The 19,330-nt window shown below is 54.7% G+C and overlaps 8 protein-coding genes across 8 annotated transcripts; 3 read left to right on the top strand and 5 right to left on the bottom strand.

Moving 5' to 3' along the window:
• Window positions 1-606: 606 nt before the first annotated feature.
• Window positions 607-1,728, top strand: J3D65DRAFT_669344 (lactoylglutathione lyase-like protein; the record flags this gene model as incomplete). The annotated part of the gene is made up of 4 exons (XM_066803188.1): window positions 607-647; window positions 699-1,164; window positions 1,218-1,611; window positions 1,664-1,728. The coding sequence occupies 4 exons, from the start codon at window positions 607-609 to the stop codon at window positions 1,726-1,728; spliced, it is 966 nt and encodes a 321-aa protein (XP_066653976.1).
• A 230-nt stretch (window positions 1,729-1,958) lies between these two features.
• On the top strand, window positions 1,959-4,339 carry J3D65DRAFT_446052 (D-isomer specific 2-hydroxyacid dehydrogenase). The gene is made up of 3 exons (XM_066796298.1): window positions 1,959-2,454; window positions 2,508-2,727; window positions 2,773-4,339. The coding sequence occupies exons 1-3, from the start codon at window positions 2,188-2,190 to the stop codon at window positions 4,140-4,142; spliced, it is 1,857 nt and encodes a 618-aa protein (XP_066653975.1). The 5' UTR covers window positions 1,959-2,187; the 3' UTR covers window positions 4,143-4,339.
• Window positions 4,340-6,220, bottom strand: J3D65DRAFT_446056 (Alpha/Beta hydrolase protein). The gene is made up of 3 exons (XM_066796299.1): window positions 5,698-6,220; window positions 5,162-5,592; window positions 4,340-5,087 (listed from the first exon to the last, which is right to left on the bottom strand). Exons 1-3 carry the CDS (start codon window positions 5,910-5,912, stop codon window positions 4,537-4,539), a joined length of 1,197 nt encoding a protein of 398 aa, XP_066653974.1. The 5' UTR covers window positions 5,913-6,220; the 3' UTR covers window positions 4,340-4,536.
• Window positions 6,221-6,811: 591 nt separating this feature from the next.
• Window positions 6,812-8,769, bottom strand: J3D65DRAFT_669341 (lysyl-tRNA synthetase; the record flags this gene model as incomplete). The annotated part of the gene is made up of 3 exons (XM_066803187.1): window positions 6,812-6,822; window positions 6,872-8,587; window positions 8,640-8,769. 3 exons carry the CDS (start codon window positions 8,767-8,769, stop codon window positions 6,812-6,814), a joined length of 1,857 nt encoding a protein of 618 aa, XP_066653973.1.
• Window positions 8,770-9,082: 313 nt separating this feature from the next.
• Window positions 9,083-11,626, bottom strand: J3D65DRAFT_630578 (P-loop containing nucleoside triphosphate hydrolase protein). Its single transcript, XM_066800848.1, has 2 exons — window positions 10,046-11,626; window positions 9,083-9,989 (listed from the first exon to the last, which is right to left on the bottom strand). The coding sequence occupies exons 1-2, from the start codon at window positions 11,573-11,575 to the stop codon at window positions 9,135-9,137; spliced, it is 2,385 nt and encodes a 794-aa protein (XP_066653972.1). The 5' UTR covers window positions 11,576-11,626; the 3' UTR covers window positions 9,083-9,134.
• A 73-nt stretch (window positions 11,627-11,699) lies between these two features.
• Window positions 11,700-13,391, top strand: J3D65DRAFT_630577 (FtsJ-like methyltransferase-domain-containing protein). The gene has a single exon (XM_066800847.1). It carries the CDS (start codon window positions 11,841-11,843, stop codon window positions 12,984-12,986), a length of 1,146 nt encoding a protein of 381 aa, XP_066653971.1. The 5' UTR covers window positions 11,700-11,840; the 3' UTR covers window positions 12,987-13,391.
• On the bottom strand, window positions 13,334-17,429 carry J3D65DRAFT_630574 (SNF2 family N-terminal domain-containing protein). Its single transcript, XM_066800846.1, has 3 exons — window positions 15,910-17,429; window positions 13,962-15,860; window positions 13,334-13,903 (listed from the first exon to the last, which is right to left on the bottom strand). Exons 1-3 carry the CDS (start codon window positions 17,230-17,232, stop codon window positions 13,505-13,507), a joined length of 3,621 nt encoding a protein of 1,206 aa, XP_066653970.1. The 5' UTR covers window positions 17,233-17,429; the 3' UTR covers window positions 13,334-13,504.
• A 185-nt stretch (window positions 17,430-17,614) lies between these two features.
• J3D65DRAFT_630571 (aldehyde reductase) lies at window positions 17,615-19,293 on the bottom strand. Its single transcript, XM_066800845.1, has 3 exons — window positions 18,609-19,293; window positions 18,068-18,553; window positions 17,615-18,011 (listed from the first exon to the last, which is right to left on the bottom strand). The coding sequence occupies exons 1-3, from the start codon at window positions 18,862-18,864 to the stop codon at window positions 17,710-17,712; spliced, it is 1,044 nt and encodes a 347-aa protein (XP_066653969.1). The 5' UTR covers window positions 18,865-19,293; the 3' UTR covers window positions 17,615-17,709.
• Between the last annotated feature and the right edge of the window lie 37 nt (window positions 19,294-19,330).

Here is a 19,330-nt window from a genome sequence, read left to right as displayed (position 1 = left end):
AGACGCCAAGATAAGTGGGTGCTGCCGTGTGATTGGCGCAAGGATCAGTCGAGAGCAGAGAGAGCAGAGAGAGCACGGCACCACCAAGGAACATGGAGAACAACGGGATGATTTGTTGTTCCAGCGTTCGTTGGTCTCGTCGGTACAGCAGCATGGAATCATCTTAGCTAACCGCCATTAGCCGCTCGCTTACGAAACGTGACTTGGCGTCTCCTTCCATTGCCAGGCAGAGTCGACGTATGTAGTCATGGCATGGCCCTCAAGGTGTTGCATTCGCTTTCACGCGTCGACTGCTCGTGCAATGCTTCTTCTGCGACACGTACAACTTCATCTCCATCACGTCCATCCCCTTGACACGCCCGTCAATCCCACATCCATCTGCCCGGATTTACTCCTCGGCCTTCGTCTTCCCTTGCGCATGGACCGGCCGGCTGAAGAGGGGCAACGCCCCACGTCATCCTGCTTGCTTGCTAATGCAACTTCTTTCTCTTGCTTCACGCTTCGCTGATGCTCTCGACATGCCGCTTCTTCCTCTGCACCCTCAGGCAGCCTAGATTCCACCAATCCATCTTTACTGCCCCAGCTTTTGCAAAAGCCTTTGCGACAATGGCCACCGACACCGCCAAGTACAAGTTCAACCACTCGATGTAAGGACCCCCTCGGGTTCTAGCTGCTCCCGATACTGAAATTTCTCCCAGGCTTCGAGTCAAGGACCCAAAGCAGTCGGTCAAATTCTACGAGTTTCTTGGCATGAAGCTCATCAAGACCATGAAGAACCCAGATGCCAAGTTCGATCTCTACTACCTCGCCTACGACAGCCCCAAAGCCGCCTCTCACGGCAACCACTGGACTGACCGTGAGGGCATCATCGAGCTCACCCACAACTACGGAACCGAGAGCGACCCGGAATACAACATCACAAACGGCAACACCGAGCCTTACAAGGGCTTTGGCCACGTCTGTGTTTCGGTAGACAACATCCAGGCTGCGTGCCAGAGGCTGGAGGATGCCGGCTACAAATTCCAGAAGAAGCTCACAGATGGTCGCATGAGAAGCATTGCTTTCGCGCTGGACCCCAATGGATACTGGGTCGAGCTCATCGCTCAAAACCCTGTCGAGCAGACGGAAAACGTCAATGAGACGGACATTCAGACCTATCGCATGGTGAGTTTGCTCGTTTCTGCGCCGGACCGAGAATTTCCTAACTCGAGCAACAGAACCACACCATGATCCGCGTCAAGGACCACGAAAAGTCGCTCAACTTTTACCAAGACGTCATGGGCATGAAGCTGCAGAGGATCTCCGAGAACAAGGACGCAAAGTTCAACCTCTACTTCCTATCATATGGACCAGATGCCCCAAAGCAGAGTTCCAACGGCGTCAACCCCATTGCGGATCGCGAAGGTGTGCTGGAGCTGACTTGGAACTACGGAACCGAGAACGACGCCAACTTCAAATACCACAACGGCAATGACCAGCCGCAGGGCTTCGGCCACATTTGCATCACCGTTGATGACTTGGACGCTGCGTGTTCGAGGTTTGAGGACAAGAAGGTCACCTGGAAGAAGAGGTTGACCGACGGCCGGATGAAGGACATTGCCTTCGTTCTGGGTAAGCCTTGCACCCTTTTCTCGCGCGTGGCATACCGCTGACTGTGTCACAGATCCTGACAACTACTGGATTGAAATCGTTCAAAACGAAAAGCTGAAGCAGCGCTGCAACTGGTAATGCGTTGAAAGAAGAGTTGCGAAAGCAGTACAGCGGTTATGTAAATCTTGCGACCAGCGTCTAGTGCAATGCAACTCATAACGCGCCACATTTGCTCGCGCAATCTGCGACATTTAATTTTGTCTTGGACTTGAACACTAACCGGAGCGCCTACGGTCTTCTAGTGCGTTGGCCATTTGGACTAGGATGCATGTACAAGAACCACGATGTACCTGACAACCAGTCGCAGACACCCAAGGCGTCGGGCGCGGGAGCGGGGAACACAGCTGTGCCCCTCAATTGGGCAAGACGGCTTGAGTACACCCCCTCCCGCATTCTTAGTTCGATGCAGGTCTTTTCTCACCTGACAGAACTACCTCTGGACCCGGGACACCAAAATCTACCCTAGTCTCCTCCACCTGTTGGATACTTTGCGAGAATCCTCGACTTGCTGTCTGCAACCATAATTGTTAGCCCACGATGCCGACTCCGATCTACAGCAATGGTTCTTCTGCCCCACGACCAAAAGTCCTGATTCCAGAAAAAGTGTCACCGGATGGACTCGTGTTGCTACAGGAAGCATTCGAGGTCCACGAGCGCAAGGGCTTGTCGCCAGACGAGTTGAAGAGCATCATTCACGACTACGAGGCCTTGATCGTCCGCTCTGAAACCAAAGTGACGGCAGACTTGCTGTCCGCTGCCAAGAAATTAAAAGTCGTCGCTAGAGCCGGTGTCGGTGTCGACAATGTACCTTGTACCACTGTATACTTTGGTTCGGGATGAGGCTGATTCGCTACTAGGTCGACGTCAAAAGTGCGACACAGCTTGGTGTGATTGTGGTAAACAGCCCGGTTGGGAACATCAATGCCGCTGCAGAGCACACGATTGCATTGATGATGGCAGTCTCAAGAAACATTGGCGATGCCTATGCCAGTGTCAAGCAGGGCAAGTGGGAGAGGAGCCGGCTTGTTGGAGTGGAGGCCAAGGGGAAATGTCTGGCAATCGTTGGCCTCGGAAAAGGTGGGCCATTCGAATCAACCCTCTTCAATATCTAACATCTCACAGTGGGCCTGACGGTTGCTCGGATCGCCAATGGTTTTGGAATGAAGGTTATTGCCTTTGATCCTTATGCCAACCCGCAGCTTGCCTCCTCTGCTTCAGTGGAGCTGAAAGACAGTCTCGACGACTTGCTCACCGCGGCTGACTTCTTCACCATCCACACCCCCTTGATCGCATCGACCAAAGGAATGATTGGCAGAGCAGAGCTTGCCAAAATGAAACCAACTGCGAGAGTACTGAATGTTGCAAGAGGCGGAGTGATTGATGAAGAGGCTTTGCTCGAGGCAATCGAGGCAGGAAAGATAGGAGGCGCCGGAATCGACGTTTTTACATCTGAACCTCCGCAGCCAGACTCTCCCGCTTCCAGACTGGTTGCACACCCAAAGGTTCTAGCCACTCCCCACCTCGGGGCTTCCACCGTCGAGGCCCAGGAGAACGTGTCTATAGACGTGTGCCAGCAAGTCGTGTCCATACTTTCCGGCGATCTTCCCCGAAGCGCCGTCAACGCGCCCCTGATCCTGCCAGAAGAATATCGCACTCTCCAGCCATACGTCGACTTGATTGAAAGAATGGGCTCGCTATACACACAGCACTACAGCCCCAAAGCAAGATCAGCGGCGACCAACTTCCGCACAACCTTCGACCTGACCCTCCAGGGGCAAATCGCCTCGCTGAACACGACCAAGCCCCTCTTCGCTGCGCTGATCAAGGGCCTCCTCGCGCCAATTAGCTCCCCGGAAGGCCTCAACGTCAACATCGTCAACGCCGAGCTGGTAGCCCAGCAGCGCGGCATCCTGGTCAACGAGCAGCGTGCGCGAGAAGACGCAGAAGAAAAGGGCTTCGCGAGCTCCGTCACGCTGCGCGCGCGGCCCTCGCGGTCGACATCAGCATCACGCAGCGCAGAGCAGCAGCGGCCCAGCTTCACGCGGGGCGTCAGCGGCGGCGGCAGTAGTGGTGGTGGTGGCGTGCCGCTCAGTCCCGCGAGCCCGCGCAACAGTTCGGATGCAGCCGAACAACGCAGCAACCCGCTGCAGGAGCAGGTCATCCAGGGCTTCGTGTCGGCCAACACGCCGTACATTTCGCGGCTCGACCGCTTCACGGCCAACTTCGTCCCCGAGGGCACGCTGCTCATCTGCCGCAACTTCGACAGCTGCGGCAAGATTGGCTTCGTGGGCAACCGCCTCGGCGCCGCCGGCGTCAACATCAGCTCCATGACTGTCGCCCCGTTGATGCAGAGCTACGAGGAGGCGGCCAGCGGCAAGGATTCGCGCGAGGCGCTCATGATCCTGGGGATTGATCGGATGGTCGGCGACGATGTTGTTGGTGGCCTTATTGGCGAGCAGGGCGTGTTGGAGGCGGGGGTTGTGAGTTTGTAGGGTTTTCGCTTTTGGATAAAAGTATACGTGGCTGTGGGCTCAACGATGAGGAAACATGGACATTGCATGAAATTATGTTCGTCGGCTTGGAATCAACTTCGAAGCTCAACTGATAATGTCACTTCATCATTGGCCTACCTGCTTTAGATGCGCATTCGAATGTGGATCACAGTCCTGAGAGATCTCTGGGAAACGTACATTGAGATCGTTTCTCGTTCCATTGCTCGACTACCTTTGATTTTCCATCAGGAGCTCCAGAGTGTCCTTTCCCTTGCCAATGGCGGAGTATTCTCACTTGCAGCTCCCAGCCTCCATGAAAAGACGGGCATCATTGGCCATCTTCACTTTTGGTCGCATCATCAACAGACCTCTCCACACAGCAGGACTGACACGCTCACTTCCAAACCTGCTGCACAAAGTCCGTCACATCCTTCAACAGCTCTTCAGGCTGCTCCATGGCAGCGAAATGGCCACCACTCTCATGCTGCCTATAAAAGACCAGATCGCCATTGGCCGCAACCCACGACTTGGGCACGCCCATGAGCTCGTACGGGAAGAAGCTGAAGCCAAAGGGCTTGTTGAGGCGGTACTTGGGCGACCCATGGACGCCACCAGGGACCTGGTTCGGGCCAAAGTGCTGTCGGTACGACCAGATGCTCGTGGGGAAGCTGTCGGTGAGCCAGTACAGCGAGACGGACTCGAGGATGGCCGATGTAGGCGGGTCCTCATCGGTCCACGTCAGGAACTTTTCGCCAATCCAGGAGAGCAGGGCGATGGGGCTCGAGCTCAGGACGAGCCCGATGGTCGCGGGTCGCGTGCCGTGCTCCATGGCATAGGCGAAGCCGGACCGCTGGAACTCGGAACCGCGCTGCAGGCCCTTCTTTTCGAGCTCGTTTGCGTCGTCTTCGGAGACGCCGTCGGGTTTTTGAGACGGGCTGAAGTTGACTGTTGAATGGCCGCCAGTCAGCTTCTCTTCTGCTCTGGTCGAGACTCTAGACGGAGTTGAGAAGGGGTCTTACGGTGGACAGCTTTGCACGACTCCTTCTCCGCGCCCAGAATGCGGGAGATGAAGCTGCCGATGTCGCCGCCTTGGGCCACGTAGCCTGCTTCGAATCCCAACTCGCGCATGAACTTGTCCATGATGCGCGCCTCATCGCTCATGGTCCAGTCCTTGTCCTTGGGCGGGCGATCGCTGAACGAGTACCCCGACAGCGAGGGCACAACGAAATGGAAAGGGAGCTCTTCTGGCTTATAGCGAGATTTGAGCAGCGAGAGAATGGGCAAGAATTCGAGGAAGGAGCCAGGCCAGCCGTGGAAGAAAGCAATGGGGATTGCAGACGGGTTGGTGGAGAAGAGAGCAACGAAGTGGACGGAGTGCTTGCGGCCGTCGTCATCGGTGACGGGCAGCTTGAAGTGAGGGAACGAGTTGATGTGGGCTTCATGAGCACGCCTGGCCAATTGTTAGATTGTTCCCCGCGTCAGCACCGCAGCTGGTCGTGGTGATGATGTGATGTGCGGGGCAAGGCCAAAGGCAGGAGACTGTCGTGCCACGCACCAGTCGAACGATTCCCATTCCTTCTTGGCTTTTGAGAGCCATGAGCGAGAGATGCCGTATTTGCGATCTTCAAAGAGATTCTCATAAGTCTCGGGTCCAAGCGGTGAGAGCTTGACAAGCTGTTCGAGCTGCTGTAGCTTCTCCTGAGGAATTTCTACTTTGAAAGGCGTTGGTTTGGTCTTTGCCGCAGATGGAATCGTGTCGTAAGAAGCCATGGTGACCTGATTTCCCAGCTCTTGTGATGATGGAAGAGTGTTTGAGTCTGTGATGGCGATTGGAATTGAAATGAGGTGGTGTGGAGACGACTGGTGCTTGGGAGGTTTTATGCGCAACACCCTGATGAGTAATTGAGGTCGTCTTTAAGTCCGGAGGATGCCTGATTCTCCGACGTTGTTAATGGCATGCGGCTTTGGTAGTACCGTAATGAACATAGCTGTTGTCGTCCGCCCTGTGACGTTATCGTTACGAGGTGGGGGATCCCTGTCGGCTAGTCCGTATTAGGAAACTGCCCCCAACATGCTCTGCCAACGGAACCGCCGCTTTCTTTCTTTACCGGGACACCTCGGGACGGTGACTCAACCATCCGTTTGAATCAGACCCCAAACTGTACCTTCGGCCTCCCCCTTGGTCTGGATGGCTCGTTCGACCGAAGACTGGCTGCCTGTTTGGACAGGGTCCTGGAGACGAACCCCACCAGCTCCGTCGGTTGATGCGGAGTTGCGGATCCGTCGAATGATTCGCATAAACAGGGACACGGCTCTACTCACTGGAACCGGCCTACGGATATTTCTCTGCCGAAGAAGGCAAGCGGTATAACTAGCAAATGTGCTCACCGTCATGTCATCCATCAAATTCACAGGCTGGCCTGGCCGCATCGCAAACAAGTAAAACATGTCGTTTGATTGAGAGAAGGAAATTTTTGACGAGTTCCTTTTTTCTGCCTCTATCAATCCTTCATTCCATAACGGTACAATCACGCATGATGCCCGTCTAAATCCAAGCCCAGAGGTTGTTCGCCCATCTCTTGTTCTGCCTCAGAGATGGAGGTGTGGCCTTCACCGTCTGACGCCATGTCCGGGAGACTCGCTTTATGCTTAATTGCTCGGTCATGAGCTTATTTGTGGGCTAAACTTAGTCAGCAACAGGGCGGATTGAAGAAATGCGGCATACTTACCAATGCCCTCCTCGGGAAGGGGCTGAACGCCAGCGACCTCGGCGGCCTTGGGCTGAGCGCTCTGCGACTTGTCCTCCTTCATCATGGGGAAGGTGAGGACCTCCTTGATCGAGTAGTTGTCGGTCAAGAACATGACCATGCGGTCGATACCCATGCCCCAGCCGCCCGTCGGGGGCAGGCCGTATTCGAGCGAGGTGCAGAAAGTCTCGTCAATGATCTGGGCCTCGTCGTCGCCCTGGGCCTTTTGGTTGGCCTGCTCCTCGAAGCGCATGCGCTGGTCGAAGGGGTCATTAAGCTCCGTGTAAGCGTTGACGATTTCCTTCTTGCAGACAAATGCCTCGAAACGCTCACACAGACCCTTGTGTTGCCTGTGGTACTTGGCCAGTGGCGACATCATCTGCGGGTGCCCCGTGATCATGGTCGGGTTGATGCATTTCTCCTCAATGAACTCGCCCACCATCGCGTCGAGCATACGCGCGTTGGTCAACGGCGGCGAGCAGTCCAGCTTGGCCTTGACGAGCATGCGCTTGAGGAACTCGTTGGTCTCTTGGGTGTGCAGTTCATCGCCGGGAGGGAACTTCTCGCCGAGCGCCTCCTCAAGGGCCGGAATCATCTCTATCCTCTTCCACGGGCGCGACCAGTTGACCTCGTACTCCTCGCCATGTTGCGTGTGGAACTTGGTCTTGTAGCCACCCGTGACGTGCTTGACCAGGCCGGAGACCAGCTCCTCGGTCAGGTCCATAATGTCGTACATGTCGGCAAAGGCCTGGTAGAACTCGCAAGTGGTAAACTCGGGGTTGTGCGTCAGGTCAATGTCCTCGTTGCGGAACTGGCGACCAATCTCGTACACACGCTCCATACCACCAACAATCAGCATCTTGAGGTACAGTTCCGGCGCAATACGCATGAACATGTCCATCTTGAGGTCGTTGTGGTAGGTCTTGAAGGGCTTGGCAGTGGCACCACCTGCAATGGCGTTCATCATGGGCGTCTCAACCTCGGTGAAGTCCTTTTCGTCAAAGAACTTGCGAATGTAGGTAATCATGCGAGACCTGGTGACGAAGGTGTTGCGGGTGGAGTCGTTCATGATCAAGTCAAGATATCTCCTCCTGTGACGCTGCTCCTTGTCCTTGAAGCCGTAGTGCTCACCCGGCAGCTGGTGCAGGCAGGGTGCGAGCAGAACCATCTCCTTGGCGAAGATGCTGAGTTCTCCCTCAGCCCTGTTCTTGGGGTTCGTCCGGCCCGGGAATCCGACGATACCAACAATGTCACCTCTCCTCAGGTTCTCGTGCTGGACGGGGAAGGGCACAGAGCTCGTCGACTCTTGCGCCTGGCACATGACCTGCACACGAGCGCCCTCTGCGCGCACATCGTAGAAGCACAGGTTCTGTCCAGACGAACGCTTTGTGTAGATTCTTGCGCCAATCCGAACCTCGACATCCTTGCGCATCTCGCCAGTCTTGAGGCCCTCATATTCCTTGAGGAATTCGCGCAGGTCGGTCGTGACGTGGAACTTGTGGGGGTATGGGTTCGGTTCGTGGGTCTCGCGGAGCTTGTTGATGGTCCTGCTGCGGATCTCGAAGTATTGGTTGGGCGTCAATTCCTTCTCCTCGTCCTCGGCGCTCGACTTCTTCTCCTTCTGCGCCTTTGGCGGGGCAGCAGCAGCCTTCTCCGCCTTCTTGGCGTCCTTCTCACGCTGCTTCTGGCGGCGCTTCACTATGAGAGGGTCAGTAAGGAATTTGGAAGAGCCGGCAAAGTTGGTGCTAACGCTCAGTCTTGGAGACGCGCTCTCCAGTGACTTCGTCAAGAAGCAGGTTCTGGGCGGCGTCGCCCTCAGAGGACTGGCCCGTGACCTTTTCGACGATGGGAACGACGACGTCCTTGACTTTGTCCGCCATAGTTGCGAATGTGTGAAGCTGGAGAGGATTGAGGTAGTGGATGAAGCGGTAGTTTTTGGAGAGCGGCGCCCAAGAAGAGTCATGATGCACCTGCACGCCTCAAATATTTTTCCGTGCTGCCCCGCCACACCCCGCGCCCAGCCACACCGCCCTTTGCTCAACACCACAATTTCCCTTGATTCCGTTCTTGTCATTATTGGACCGTATTGGAACTCCGCTGAGTCTATCGGAAGCAGCTCACTGCAGAATTCTTTGTCGTAATTCGTAATTTCCTGTTCTTCAGTCTGGCCAACAAAAGGACGATATCATTCAACTCTTATTCAGAACCAGATCTAGGACTATTCTGAAAGGATATGGACCACAACCTAAAATCCAATGCTATCCACCGTCCCCAAAAACTCTCCTCTCCTAGTCTCCTCGTTCTTAATAAGAGCATCCACGTCCACGCCACCAGACGTCAGGTACCTTTCACTGACACCAACATTAACCCTCTGGCTCAAAAGCGACTTGAGCTCAGCCCTCATGGCCTGCACCTCATCCTTTGATAAGCTCTTCGCCTCGCGCTCCTTTAGCTTTCGCCCATTACCCCTTCCAGACTTTCCCATAGCTTTGTCCAACTCCTCCGAGTCGTATTCGACACCCAGATCCTCGGCACCCTGCCTCAGCAGGTCATTCTCCGACGAGTTGGACTTGGACTGTGCGATCGTCGTGTCCGCAAGCTTCTTGGCCAGAGTTGCCCGGGGCTTGAGCCTGCTGACGATACGTCGGTCGATATCAAGACTCCGCATGTAGTAGTTTGCCCGGGGTCCGTCGTTGTCCTTGTGAACCTTGGCTACCAGTCTTCTGACACCGGCAACCTCTTCAGGCGAGCAAATCAAGACACTTGAGCCCGTTTCCGTTCCTCTTGCCGTTCTTCCAGAGCGATGGACGTACATGTCCGCGGCTCGGGGCAAGTGGTAATGAACGACCAACTGTACGCCCTTGATGTCGAGACCACGGGCCGCCACGTCAGTGGCAATGAGGATTGAATCCGGCTGCGAAGAGAAGCGTTCCACAGCACGGAGACGCGCCTTTTGTGCCATTTGCGAGTGCAAAGACAAGGTAGGGAGACCCAGATTGGTCAAGAACGGGTGAAGGCGCTTTACGGCGGAAATGCTGTTTGTGAAGATCAACGTCCTCGTTTTGGGGTGGAGGAGGAGAAGAGCGTAGAGATAGAGATCCTGCACAAGGGTCAATTAATGATCATTCGGAAAGATGTTTCGGGCCGGAATCTCACCTTCTCCATAGCTCCACACTCTACAAGTCCCTCCTTCAAGCCCTCTGCCATCTGAGAAATGGGATTGACATCGACGAATTTGGGCTTCTCCTTGAACTTCAACTTTTTCAAGAGGTACTCCATGGATTCCTTGTTTGATAGCAACTCTCCATGCCATTTTGACTTGCCCGTGAGCTTTTGCTGAAGACCCTTGTTGAACGTGGCAGAGAAGACGAGCGTTTGCCGCTCAGCCTTTTCCTCCTCTATTTCGTCCTGGTCGGAAAACTCTTCAACTTCATCCTCGACCTCTTCTGACGTATCCTGGCGGTCAATGACGTTCATAATCTCCTCCACCTCTTTGAAATGGCCCTCGCTGAGCAAGCGGTCGGCCTCATCAACCACAAGAAACTTGATCTTCTTGAATCGCTTCAGCAACCCATGACCTTGACTAATTATTTCCCACAGCCGGCCGGGAGTTCCAATGACAACATCGGCAGTTTCGACAGTACGCTGCTGCTTTTGAACCGAAAGACCTCCCGTGATGGTGGCAATAGAAGGACCGTCAAATGATCCAGCGGTGTACAAGGTTGTCAGGTGTTTGGAAATTTGATGCGCCAATTCTCGAGTAGGACTTAGAATCAGTGCCAAAGGCGACTTCTCGCCAGACGTAGATTTCTTGTTGTTCTTTTCCAGAAAGCTTTCCAGAATCGGAATGCCAAATGCAAGAGTTTTACCAGAGCCAGTGACCGCCTTGCCTATTACATCGTGACCGGCTAGAATTTCAGGTATCGATGCAGATTGGATGGTCGTTGGTTTTGCGAACTTGAGCTTTGAAAGCGCAATCATGGTCTCGTCGGATAGGTTTAGGGGATTCCATGCGGATGTGTCGATTTCATCCTCGTCCTCATTTTCGAACAACCCTGCAAATGGGACCGTACCGATGGGACCAGCACTAACAACTTTCCCTTCAACAGATTTCTCTTGTTTTTGTTGCTTGGTCTTAGGCTTGTCTTTCTCCTTCTTGTCTCCCTTCTTATCTTTCTTGTTCTTATCGTTCTTCTCCTTTTTCTGAACCTTCTTCGCGTCGACATGGTCCTCTGGATTTACTTTGGCGGACGCTACCGCAGGTGCAGGCTCGTCGTTGTCGCTGAATCCAGACCACTCTGCCTCTTCCTCGCCGTTCTCCTGGACTTGATCGTCGACTTCATCCGCTTTTCTCTTCTCGCCAGCCTTCTTGTCTTGTCCTTGTCGGTCGTTCTTGTCTGCTTTCTCTGTCCTCGCGAACGATACTCGGCCATCGTCTTGCCGAACAACGTCGACGTCGTCGATTTCCTCAAGCCCATAGAACCCTTCAAAATCATCCAGACGATCAGGCATCTCCACCGATTTCCAATCCAGTGCATCCACACGGACTTTTCCTTTGGCAGCGGGCGCGGGCTTGGGCTTGGGAGCGGAAACCGCATTGCCGCCATTCGACTCGACCTTTTGGCGTTTGCGCGACCTCATCGCAGCAACCTTTGGAGGCAGCTTCTTCTTTCCCTCAGACGACATGGTTGAAGTGGTGTTGTCGGTGGATTTGGGTTGGTTTGCGCGAAGTTGTTTGGTCTCGGCCAGGGCAGTCGCGCCCGCGCGACCTGAACTTTTTTCCTAACTAGCGGAAAACCCCCGCGACCTCCGCAACACCACCGCCTTCAACCTCTACCACGACCACACAGCGGCCAACGCCTACAGACAGACACCATCCGATCCTTCCCAATCCTCGCCGCTTTGGCTAACTCGTCCTTCCTCGACATCGAGCCATTGATCCAACCATAAAATGGGTAAATCATCCAAAGACAAGCGCGATGCCTACTACCGTCTGGCCAAAGAGCAAGGATGGCGCGCTCGCTCCGCCTACAAACTCCTGCAGATCGACGAGGAATTTGATCTGTTCGCTGGGGTCTCTCGAGTTGTCGATCTGTGCGCCGCACCCGGAAGTTGGAGCCAAGTACTCTCTCGCATTCTGATTAAAGGCGAGAAGTTTGGACGCGCAGGCTGGGAAGACAAAATGGTGCGGGAGCAGCAAGCTGTATACGGGACAAGCGCAAACACAGAGACAGACCTGAGGCGGGAAGAGGAGGATGCCCAGGTCAAACACTTGGGCACCGCAACGGCGCCGCGGAAAGATGTCAAGATCGTCTCGATTGACCTGCAGCCCATGGCGCCGTTGGAGGGCATTACAACATTAAGGGCGGACATCACGCACCCAAGCACCGTACCGCTACTGCTCAAGGCACTGGACCCGGAGACGTACGATGCAAGCAATCCGTCCACTTCGGCGTCGCATCCCGTCGACCTTGTCATCAGCGACGGTGCCCCCGACGTGACCGGACTCCACGACCTCGACATCTACGTGCAATCACAGCTACTTTGGGCCGCGCTGAACCTTGCGCTCTGCGTCCTCAAGCCCGGTGGCAAATTCGTCGCTAAAATCTTCCGCGGAAAGGACGTCGACCTGCTGTATGCGCAGCTCAAAATCGTCTTTGAGCGCGTCCGTGTGGCGAAGCCGCGCAGCAGTCGAGCAAGCAGTCTCGAGGCTTTTGTCGTATGCGAGGGATTTCAGCCGCCGGCAGGCTTCCAGGCGTCGCTCGACAACCCGCTGGGCGCGGGCACAACGCTGCAGCCCGAGGGCGAGGCGAATGACAACTCGTCGTCGCGCGTTTTGCGAGAGGATGGCATCACGGAACTCCATCCTGCACCTCGCGCTGGGGAGGATTTTGACATCCGTTGGATCCCGCCCTTCCTGGCCTGCGGCGACCTGTCTGCGTATGACGCCGATGCCACGTACCACCTGCCCAAGGATAGAGTGACGCTCGATCCCGTCCAGCCGCCCACGGCGCCACCATACAAAAGAGCGCTTGAGATGCGGAAGAAGATGGGTGGCCATTATGGAAAGACGAAGATGTTCCAGGTCCCAGAGTGAGAGTGGCGCGGCACCTCGTGGCAGAATCTGCAACTCATCTTTCAAAAATAACTCTTAAGCCGTTTGAAAAGCTTCGTGTCCACACGCTCTGCCCACGGCCAAAATAAGTCGGCTTTGCCGACTGGCACACGCTTGCTGAAGCATCGGCAGAGCTCCAGAAAGTCTATGGCCCTTACCGCTAGATGGCCTTGGATGGCTGTGGCTGGATCCGTTAGCGATGTCGGACTAGGGGGCTAAGTGGTTGGGGTCATAACAGAAAGGGCGAAGCACCCATGGACGGATGATCCGATAGGCATCTGGCCTGTACAGTCAGAATAGATCAGAGCCCAAGATTCTTCAAGTTTGTAGAGTCTGAAACCATTCATCAAAGAGGGACTTGTCTGGTCTCTGGACAATCAATCCAAGTCTACAGAATGAAACTCTTCATTCGTGAGCGTCGTTTGGAATCTCCAACAGTAAAGCCAATTTCCCCGCCCAAGAACCAACTCCAAAAACAACCATTGCCTCCTTTGCCGCGTTCAACGACGTCCATAGACCGCATGCTCATGACGCGAAACCTCCGTCCTCTCCTTCTTGCCCCGTCCCTTCTTCAGTAAATCCCTCATGCCGCTCTGATCCTCAAAGTCACCGACAGCGTGGCCCAGCATGCCCTTGAAGCCGCTTGCGAAATTGTCGTGATCGACGTCGACGGGGTGTTCGTGCTCGGCGTCGCGGCGGAAGAGGTTCATGATGTCCTTCATGCTGAGCTTGTTGATGGCCTTGCCGCCCTCGATGGCGGCGTTGGCGAGCTTGCGCTTGGCTTCCTGCAGGTCGAGGATGCGCTCCTCGACGCTTCGAGAGATGGTGAGCTTGTAGACGACGACGTCGACTGTTTGGTTGATGCGGTGCACGCGGTCGATGGCTTGCTCTTCGACGAACTGCAACTCTGGTTAGCAAATGATCATGAAACTTCCATAATGGGTCGTATGAACTTACGGGATTCCAGAAGGGCTCAAGAATGACTACGCGAGAAGCTGCCGTCAAGTTCAGACCCAAGCTACCGCACTTGAGACTGCAGAGCAAAATGCGACAAGAGGGATCGTTGCGCAGTTTTTCAAGGCTTGCCTCACGGTGGTCATTCCTCATGCTGCCGTCGTAGCGAGTGAAGTCAAATCCAGAGTTGCGCAGGAATGGCTCCAGCAAGTCGAGCATGGATGTGAACTGGCTGAAGACGATGACCTTGTGGTTAGGTGTCTCCTTGTCGAGAATGTCGAGCAGACGGGTGATCTTGGTCGAGGGCACCATTCGGAAGTCCTCAGGAGAGTCGCTGTCGTATTCTGAATCCTCCTCCTCTTCATCTTCTGACTCTGATTCAGAATCTTGCTCGCCTTCTGACGAAACGAGATTGATGACCTTCTTTGGTGTAGGAGTACCGGGCTCGTCGCCAGAGTCGGATTCTTCGGATTCCAACCACTCTCCAGGACCATCTGCGTTCTCGTCATCAGTACCACCCGCCTTGCCAAGATCGGTCGAGCTGCGTTCCTTCTCGGGAATAACCCAATCTCCCTCCTCTTCGTCATCGCTGTCGACAATGACGGGCTTTTTGCGCATCATTCTAGCAGGCTTCCGGGGTGATTCGTCTCCCTCGTCCTGATCAAGCTCCACTGTCTTTGGCTTCTTTTCCTTTCCCTTGGACTTGCGCTTCTTCTTGTGCTTCTGCTTTTGTGCGGCAAGGTCAGCCTCACAATCGGCGCATCTGACAGCACCGGCTGAGGCCTCGTCTTTCGAAATCTCAATCTGACAGACGTCACACAGTTTGGTGGCGACCGTGAGACTACCGAACAGGTCGGCAACGTCATCCAGCTCCTTGCTTTCTTCCGATTTCGACTTCCGTGGAGTTTGCGATCCCGCTGGTGCACCACCAGAGCCAGCACCAGCAATGGCATCCTTGTCTTGTCCAACTTGGCCACCCACGAGCTCAGGATGGTTGCAGGCCTGTCGGAGACGCAAGAGCAACACCAAGGCACCAATGTAGTCATTCTTCGCGCCTCCCATCAGCTCCTTCAAACGATTCTGAGCCCTGTCTGCCAGGCGGTCGTAGAAGCGTCGTTCTTCGGGTGAAAAGTCAGCAACGATCGTTTCGATTTTGCGTCCAACAATCTTGAAACCTTCCGTCCCCTTGCCATCCTTCGAAGCCTTGCCACCAGGGTTGAGCGCACCGTCCTTCTTCAGCACGTCCTTGGTTCTCCTTTTCATGAATGCCTTGAGGAATACCTGCAGTCTCCGCATGGCCAGATTTCCACGACCATTCTTCATGGGGCCAGCAATGTCGTTCTTCCACCTGGATAGCTCATCGTATGGCTTAATTCGGAGAAATTTAATCAGACTTTGCAGCTCGTCCAGGTTGTTCTGCATAGGCGTTCCCGTTAAGCACCAGCGGTAATGCGAACGGAGAGCGTATGCAGCCTTTGTCATTTTCGCATTGCGGTTCTTGATCGTGTGAGCTTCGTCAAGCATGACACGGTACCAATGCACTCCAAAGCAGCCGACCCTGGGTCCGTCTGCATCGGAACTGGCAGAGTGCTCAGAGGCGATGACATGATACGTCGTGATGACGACGTCGTATTTCTTGAGTTCATCTGCTGATTTCGTACGCGACTGGCCGTGATGAACCTTGACTCTTAGGCCGTGAGAAGACAGCACCTTCGTCTTGATTTCCGCCTCCCATTGTTTGATCAGGGCCAAAGGCGCTACAACAAGAGTGGACTTGCCGACGGAAGAGGGTATCTTGTTGGGGTCCTTCTTGGCTTTGGGATCCGCGGCTACCTCATCGGGATCTGGACGAGGGTTGCTGAGGATGAGTGCAATTGACTGGATTGTTTTTCCCAGACCCATCTATAGCAAGTTTTAGCTTCCACTTTCTAGAATGGGCCTCGAGACTTACATCATCAGCCAGGATGCCGCCCTTTGGAAGCACACCATTCTTCTTACGCGGTCCGCTCTCCTTATCGGTCATCCAAGACACACCGTCGACTTGGTGGGGCAACAGCCTTACATCTAGGCCGTCGACAGTTCCATCATCCTCTTCTTCTTCCTCTTCTTCCGGCTCCGGCTCTGGCGCTTTCTTTGCCTCCAACTTCATGTCAAGCGCCTTGAGCCTGTCAGCAAGGTTCATAACCTTGCTTTCTTCCTTTTGGCTTTGCTCCTTCTTCTTCCTGCGTCGCAAACGCGTCTTGGGTTTGTCATCGTCATCTTCTTCGAAAGCGCCTTCAAGCAACGCTTTGATGTTGTCATTCGCCTGGTTGGATTCAACATAGGCAAACGGATCCACGGCGCCGAAGCCTTGGTCCTTTCTAATAGCAGCGTCCGCATCAAATTCGTCATCGCTTCCGGTCAAGTCGATGGGTTTCTTGCCACCCGAGAAGTCGAGAGGCTTGGGCTTATCATAGTTGTTGATGGGAACAAATCCTTGCATTGGACGAGCAGCAGAAGAGAAGACCTGGCGAGGCGTCGGGGGAATGGTGTGCAGTTTGGGACCAGCCGGCTTTGGTATTCCAACAGGTTGGGCCGCACCTCTCTGGAAGCCTTGAGAGTTGGTCTTGTGGAACTCTGGTCGATGTCCTGGCTTCCTGTTTATAAAGACGTTTGATTGTTGGTCGCGCATGAGAGGATTGCGGAGCGGACTAGCTTCGCCAAACTTTGGCGCAGAGGGCGTGCTGGTAAGGTCATGCACCGGCCTCGGAGGTGGCGGCCGCTGGTGGTGGTCCATTGGCCTGGGAGGTTCCCGTTCGTTGACCATGATGAGTTCTTGCGTCTTTCCCTTGTCCGAACGGTATTTGAAGTCTTTAGAAATTTCTCCACCCCAATATAGGTTGTCTACGTCTATCGATGTCTTCGGTCTCTTCGAGGCCTCACAGAGTCGCGCCTGGCGCTGTGAAGGCGGAGTTGCAGGGCTCAGCCGCGGATTGTACTCGCTCTCTTCAAAAAGCGAGCTGGAATCGCCGAGTCTCAAACTGCTGGCAGGACTTTGTTGTGGAGAACGACCCAATCGTTGCGCTGAGAGACTTTGGCTCGACGCGTCAAGAACCACGATAGCTTCGTGTCCCAGGAGACGGGAATAGTCGATCGGCGCGTATTCGAGAAGGTCTTCGAGATTCTTTGAGGTATTGTCGGATCCCTGGCTGGATAAGGACGATGCGGGTTTGGAGGAGAGCGTATTGCTAGGTCGAAAAGGCCCTCGTCGAGTGTCTTTTCTGGACTTGGACATTCAGGTCAATAATTTTGCGCTTGGAATGAGTGGGCCAGGATCGCCGAATACCTGACCCGCTTGCTTGGCGCTGTGATGTGCTGGGGGAAGCAGTCGACTGGCCAGGTGCAGTGACTGGTTTTGGGCAGGGCAGTGGACGGAACAAGTCCAGCGAGTGTTGACCTGACGCTTGGGCGAATCTCATTGATGGGCACCGCAGGCACGTTGTCGGCCCGGTTGCGCTAGCAACCGGCAGCGGAAAGGTGGAGCACCCCGACGGCTCGCTTACCTCACCTTGCCTTCCCTGACCTCAATTGCTAATCCGCTCAGGGAAGTTCTCCAAGGAACAACGCCGTCACTCTGCATGGCACGCCAACACACGGTTTCGACTGGGTGATATTTTCGCTACAACCTGCATCGACGCGCTTGCAACATCCAACTATCCCGTCCAGTGCCAGCCATGACTTTCCTTGGCCTTCTGTCCTGACCTGTACCGACTCAGAGCACCGCCGCGGCATTCTTCTTGACGGACTCTTCGAAAGGAGTCCATCCCGGCCTGCCCAGCCTTTTCAAAACCTCCTCTCCTCTGGCCTGAGTCGCCGGAGCTATGTTGGTCTGATCGAATTTCGAATGGTAGTTTTCGGGGAACTTGTGCTGAGGATACTGCTTGCGCAAAATCTCGAGGGCCATGTCAAGATTGTACTTGCCAGCAAAGCCAAAGATGCGCTCATCCTTGACTTCGGGATCGATGAGCCCAGCTACGTGTTGAAGAGCCGTATCTTGGGTGTCGACGTAGTATTCTAGCGGTATCGTCAGTAACTGCATACTCCAAAAGGGTAGTTCGACATTGACGTACGCGGCGGAGCGTGCAGAGAGGGGTTGCTCATGTCTCCCTTGATCAAAGCGGGCACCCATCCAGCAGTTGAAGGCGTTCCCTGGTTCTTGGGGTCCAAGCAAAGTCCAAAGTTGGCGTAGGGCAAAACCGTGTTCACCACGAAGTGTGGCTTGGTCTCCCGATACCACTTCCACAATTCTTGCTCGCCCACGGTCTTACTAGCAGCATACACGATGTAGCTGCGCACTTCTTCAAGTTCAGGAGTCCGTTTCTTCGACTCATTCACAGCCCACTCATCCCAAGAGTTTTCGTCGACGACAGTCTCCTTCTCGGTGTTGGCGAAGGTTGCCGCCACGGCAGAAGAGGTCAGGACGAAACGCTTGACGCTGGGCTCTTTCGCAGCCGCCTTGGCAGCATTCAGGGTACCGGCAACGACGGGAGGAATGACCTTTTCAGGGTCCAAGTCGAACGTCAGGACCGAGGCGACGTGCGCGACACCCGATACCCCTGAGACACACCATTAGTACTGTTGATGAGCAGGAAGGGGTAGCGACCAGGTTACCTTTGACGGCTTCATCAAATGCACCTTCAACAGCCATGTCCTTCACAGAGACCAGTTCGATTTTGCCTGGTCCATAGCTCTTCTCGAAAAGATCCTCGATCCACTTGTGCTTGCTGGGCTCGCGAACCGTACCGCGGACTTTGTAGCCAAACTTGATGAGCTGGTCCGCGACATGGGAGCCGATGAGACCATTGACACCTGTCACCAGGATGGTCGAGCCTTTGGGGAGGGCAGGGTCTTGGAATGCTGTGGTCATGGTGGAAGTCTTCGAAGAACGTTGGAGAGCAAGTCAGAAGCGGTGAAGATGCGACGAAATGAGGCGTCACCGGCTGCACGTCAGTTCTCTCTTATACCTCACCACGGATCCATAGCTCCTCCATGCGGATCAGCTTTACCCGCTAGCGCTACCCACCATCAGCGGCGGGATCAGGGATGCCAGCATTAGGTGTTGACGCCAGCTGCTCCGAAGTGGAGTGCTCGGGCCCGAAAACCAAAACCAAGGTTCGTAATCACAGGCTGTAGAAACTTTACGAACCAATTGAAAGATTTCGAGTGACTTCCAGTTCCCGATGTCTGGATCGGCTGCTTGCTTGTTGCTCTCTCAAGAATTATGCGTGCGCGCTTACAGCACGGTTCAGGGTCCGCTATGACGCCATCTTCGCCTCTTACAAATCCGGAGTTTAGAGCAATCAGAGTTGAATCTCTCGGTGCTCGCTCTTGAG

The sequence above is a fragment of the Phyllosticta citribraziliensis genome, assembly GCF_038025025.1.
Source record: "Phyllosticta citribraziliensis strain CPC 17464 chromosome Unknown J3D65scaffold_8, whole genome shotgun sequence".
Classification (NCBI taxonomy): Eukaryota; Fungi; Ascomycota; class Dothideomycetes; order Botryosphaeriales; family Phyllostictaceae; genus Phyllosticta; species Phyllosticta citribraziliensis.
Note: the sequence above shows the minus strand (reverse complement) of the source record. Positions and strands in the feature narration are given on the sequence as shown.

What these genes read in the sequence shown, in the direction of transcription:
- J3D65DRAFT_446056 (XM_066796299.1), bottom strand. Translation starts at nt 5,912, where the DNA reads ATGGCTTCTTACGACACGATTCCATCTGCGGCAAAGACCAAACCAACG. An exon ending in GAATGGGAATCGTTCGACTG is followed by an intron (nt 5,593 to 5,697) that starts GTGCGTGGCACG and finishes ACAATTGGCCAG; the next exon opens with GCGTGCTCATGAAGCCCACA. An exon ending in GTCGTGCAAAGCTGTCCACC is followed by an intron (nt 5,088 to 5,161) that starts GTAAGACCCCTT and finishes GCCATTCAACAG; the next exon opens with TCAACTTCAGCCCGTCTCAA.
- J3D65DRAFT_630577 (XM_066800847.1), top strand. Translation starts at nt 11,841, where the DNA reads ATGGGTAAATCATCCAAAGACAAGCGCGATGCCTACTACCGTCTGGCC.
- J3D65DRAFT_630578 (XM_066800848.1), bottom strand. Translation starts at nt 11,575, where the DNA reads ATGTCGTCTGAGGGAAAGAAGAAGCTGCCTCCAAAGGTTGCTGCGATG. An exon ending in AGTGTGGAGCTATGGAGAAG is followed by an intron (nt 9,990 to 10,045) that starts GTGAGATTCCGG and finishes ACCCTTGTGCAG; the next exon opens with GATCTCTATCTCTACGCTCT.
- J3D65DRAFT_630571 (XM_066800845.1), bottom strand. Translation starts at nt 18,864, where the DNA reads ATGACCACAGCATTCCAAGACCCTGCCCTCCCCAAAGGCTCGACCATC. An exon ending in ATTTGATGAAGCCGTCAAAG is followed by an intron (nt 18,554 to 18,608) that starts GTAACCTGGTCG and finishes GGTGTGTCTCAG; the next exon opens with GGGTATCGGGTGTCGCGCAC. An exon ending in CTCTCTGCACGCTCCGCCGC is followed by an intron (nt 18,012 to 18,067) that starts GTACGTCAATGT and finishes CGATACCGCTAG; the next exon opens with AATACTACGTCGACACCCAA.
- J3D65DRAFT_630574 (XM_066800846.1), bottom strand. Translation starts at nt 17,232, where the DNA reads ATGTCCAAGTCCAGAAAAGACACTCGACGAGGGCCTTTTCGACCTAGC. An exon ending in GCGGCATCCTGGCTGATGAT is followed by an intron (nt 15,861 to 15,909) that starts GTAAGTCTCGAG and finishes AACTTGCTATAG; the next exon opens with ATGGGTCTGGGAAAAACAAT. An exon ending in TTGAGCCCTTCTGGAATCCC is followed by an intron (nt 13,904 to 13,961) that starts GTAAGTTCATAC and finishes CCAGAGTTGCAG; the next exon opens with TTCGTCGAAGAGCAAGCCAT.
- J3D65DRAFT_446052 (XM_066796298.1), top strand. Translation starts at nt 2,188, where the DNA reads ATGCCGACTCCGATCTACAGCAATGGTTCTTCTGCCCCACGACCAAAA. An exon ending in CCGGTGTCGGTGTCGACAAT is followed by an intron (nt 2,455 to 2,507) that starts GTACCTTGTACC and finishes ATTCGCTACTAG; the next exon opens with GTCGACGTCAAAAGTGCGAC. An exon ending in AATCGTTGGCCTCGGAAAAG is followed by an intron (nt 2,728 to 2,772) that starts GTGGGCCATTCG and finishes AACATCTCACAG; the next exon opens with TGGGCCTGACGGTTGCTCGG.